The sequence below is a fragment of the Trichinella spiralis genome (assembly GCF_000181795.1).
Source record: "Trichinella spiralis strain ISS 195 chromosome Unknown Scfld4572, whole genome shotgun sequence".
In the NCBI taxonomy this organism is placed as follows: domain Eukaryota; kingdom Metazoa; phylum Nematoda; class Enoplea; order Trichinellida; family Trichinellidae; genus Trichinella; species Trichinella spiralis.
In genome coordinates this window covers 1-2,270 of record NW_003531511.1, presented here as the reverse complement: position 1 = coordinate 2,270, position 2,270 = coordinate 1, and the positions used below count along the sequence as shown (strand labels likewise).

Genomic DNA, 2,270 nt, shown 5'->3' with positions numbered 1-2,270 from the left:
TTTCACGAGCTCTTCTGGCATTTTACTAAAAACAACAATAACATCAACATTGTTTTACAAAGCAAGAAAACAGCTCACATGCGTACCCATTCATCACGTCATTCAAAAACGATTCATTGCCTTCGTATTTGCGCAGCGGACCATCATCGACAGTAAATCCATTCTGCCACATTCGCAGAATTACATTGATCTCATTGTTTTCTGGTGGAGAAGGATTTTGTGGTGTCTCAGAAGAACTGTTCAAACGAAATCCAGGACCAACAAACTTTGACTGTTGAGAAGAAGCAGCTTCTTCTTGTTTGTTGACTACTTCAGCGCCGTGCCTAATTGATTCAGATGTCAGTAAAGTTATGCATTCTTGTTCATAGCAACTCACTTTTTCAAACTTTCAATCATGTGTTCCACAATGTGGTGTCCTCCATCCGGCTTTGGTCCAAGTACCTGCTGACCACTAAAATCACTCAAAATGAATACAAATAATAATACATGATTCACGTGTTGCCGAAACCGATCACTCAACAAATTGAACTATTCAAAAACCAAGCTTATTTTTTTCTGCTTGTGTAAAACAATATTGATAATTCATTATAAATATGAAATGTATAATGTATTTGAAAGACGTTCAATAGAGTTCACCTTTTGTGTCCACCACCAACATAAAATGGCTGCTGCTCATCATCAGAGTCACTCGAACGGCCAGATTTCTTATCTTTGTCAAACAGTGTAGCAAACTTTCGACTCATTTCTGGAGATGAATCCGAAACGTTGGTAGGATTAATCACTTTATTTTCTGAATTGGCGACAAATTCTTCCTCAGAATCCAATTCTGTCAAACGAGCAGGAGAAGCAGCTAAAGCTGTTTCGCTAACGTTAAACAAATCGGAATCTTCGTCGTTCCCTTCAAAATAATTTTGGACAGCAACCTGAAAAATTCAAAGGTTATTATTTTATGCAACATGCTGGTACATCAAAAGCAAATTTATAATATTTAAAAAAGAAATCTTCATTTCAATTCTGGGTCACAATACATTACGGTGAATAATAATGACAATCAAGTTAAAACCAACAACAACGGAAAATCAATGTTTCATTTTTTAAAAAAATTTCTAAAATCGACTTTTAGAGGAGATAATTTCAAAGTCAAATCACAAAAATCAGACCACCTCACTTAACAAAATGTTGCTGCTGCTCATTATGTATATTTTAAAATGCTATCATACGTAGTAAAAAAGAATTATACTGTATCAAATATACTATAAATAAAAACAATAAATAAATAATATGTAATGCATTTTGAAAATTAAGAGTTAAATATTTCACCCTAACAAATTAATGAAGCAACGAAAGAAATAACAATTTCAACTGAATAATCAATTTGTCTATTAAATGTTCCCTTAAAACATAAGATTATACGAAAAAAATTCTTATAAGTGAAAATGCTGAAAAAAATTAAGACCTATCGAAAATACAACGCGATAAGCACGCACCCCCTTTGATATCGTATCTACAGCAGTTTCATCCGCAACAACTAGAAGCTAAACATTTAATCAAACGAAAACAGGCGAAACACAAAAATTGAAAAAGCTTTAAAAACATGAAATTATTTACTAAAAGATTTGGGTAAAAACTTTGAAGTATCAAGATAAATTAAAGTCTTACCTCCAAATTCCAATCACTTGACTCTAGAAAAAACTTGGCAACTTCGTGGTCAGTAGTCCCAGTTACAGACAAAAAGTCTTCGATTAGCTGAGACATTGCAACTAATATCAATTAAACTTAATATTAAGTAACACCTAAGAAAACTGAAGTTGATTACAGTAAGTCGAAGGTAAGTATTAATCATTTATAAACGCTTTTTTGAAATTTATAAGTACTCATTTTCTAAAAACAACAATCATTAGAATTATTTTATCCTATATACGGCATATTTTAGGGTTTCAGTGTAAAAAATATTAAGAAAAGATTTTAAAGCGACTACTATGCAAGCCTTTTATGAGATATCTTACACGTGTTCTTATTTGTACATTGCATGGTCAGTTATAGATCCATGGCAATAACTTTTAGATCATTAACGCTATTACATTCAACTATCTTATACTTTGATTTACCAATTATTCTACTACTACCTGAACGCATTCATATATGAATGTGTGTAATTGCAATTTATTTGTGAACAATATAATTATTTCTGGTTTTCATTAGAAAATGGAATGTAAAAGTCCATTTATCACATATCAGAAAAGGGAATGTATGAATCAAATGGTTAATGG

General features: G+C 31.8%; 1 protein-coding gene across 1 annotated transcript; it reads right to left on the bottom strand.

Moving 5' to 3' along the window:
• Nucleotides 1-78: 78 nt before the first annotated feature.
• Tsp_13832 (NSFL1 cofactor p47) lies at nt 79-1,755 on the bottom strand (the record flags this gene model as incomplete). Its single annotated transcript, XM_003367253.1, has 4 exons — nt 1,660-1,755; nt 637-923; nt 377-460; nt 79-323 (listed from the first exon to the last, which is right to left on the bottom strand). Coding segments are annotated over exons 1-4 (712 nt in total), but the record flags the coding sequence as incomplete, so codon positions are not given.
• Between the last annotated feature and the right edge of the window lie 515 nt (nt 1,756-2,270).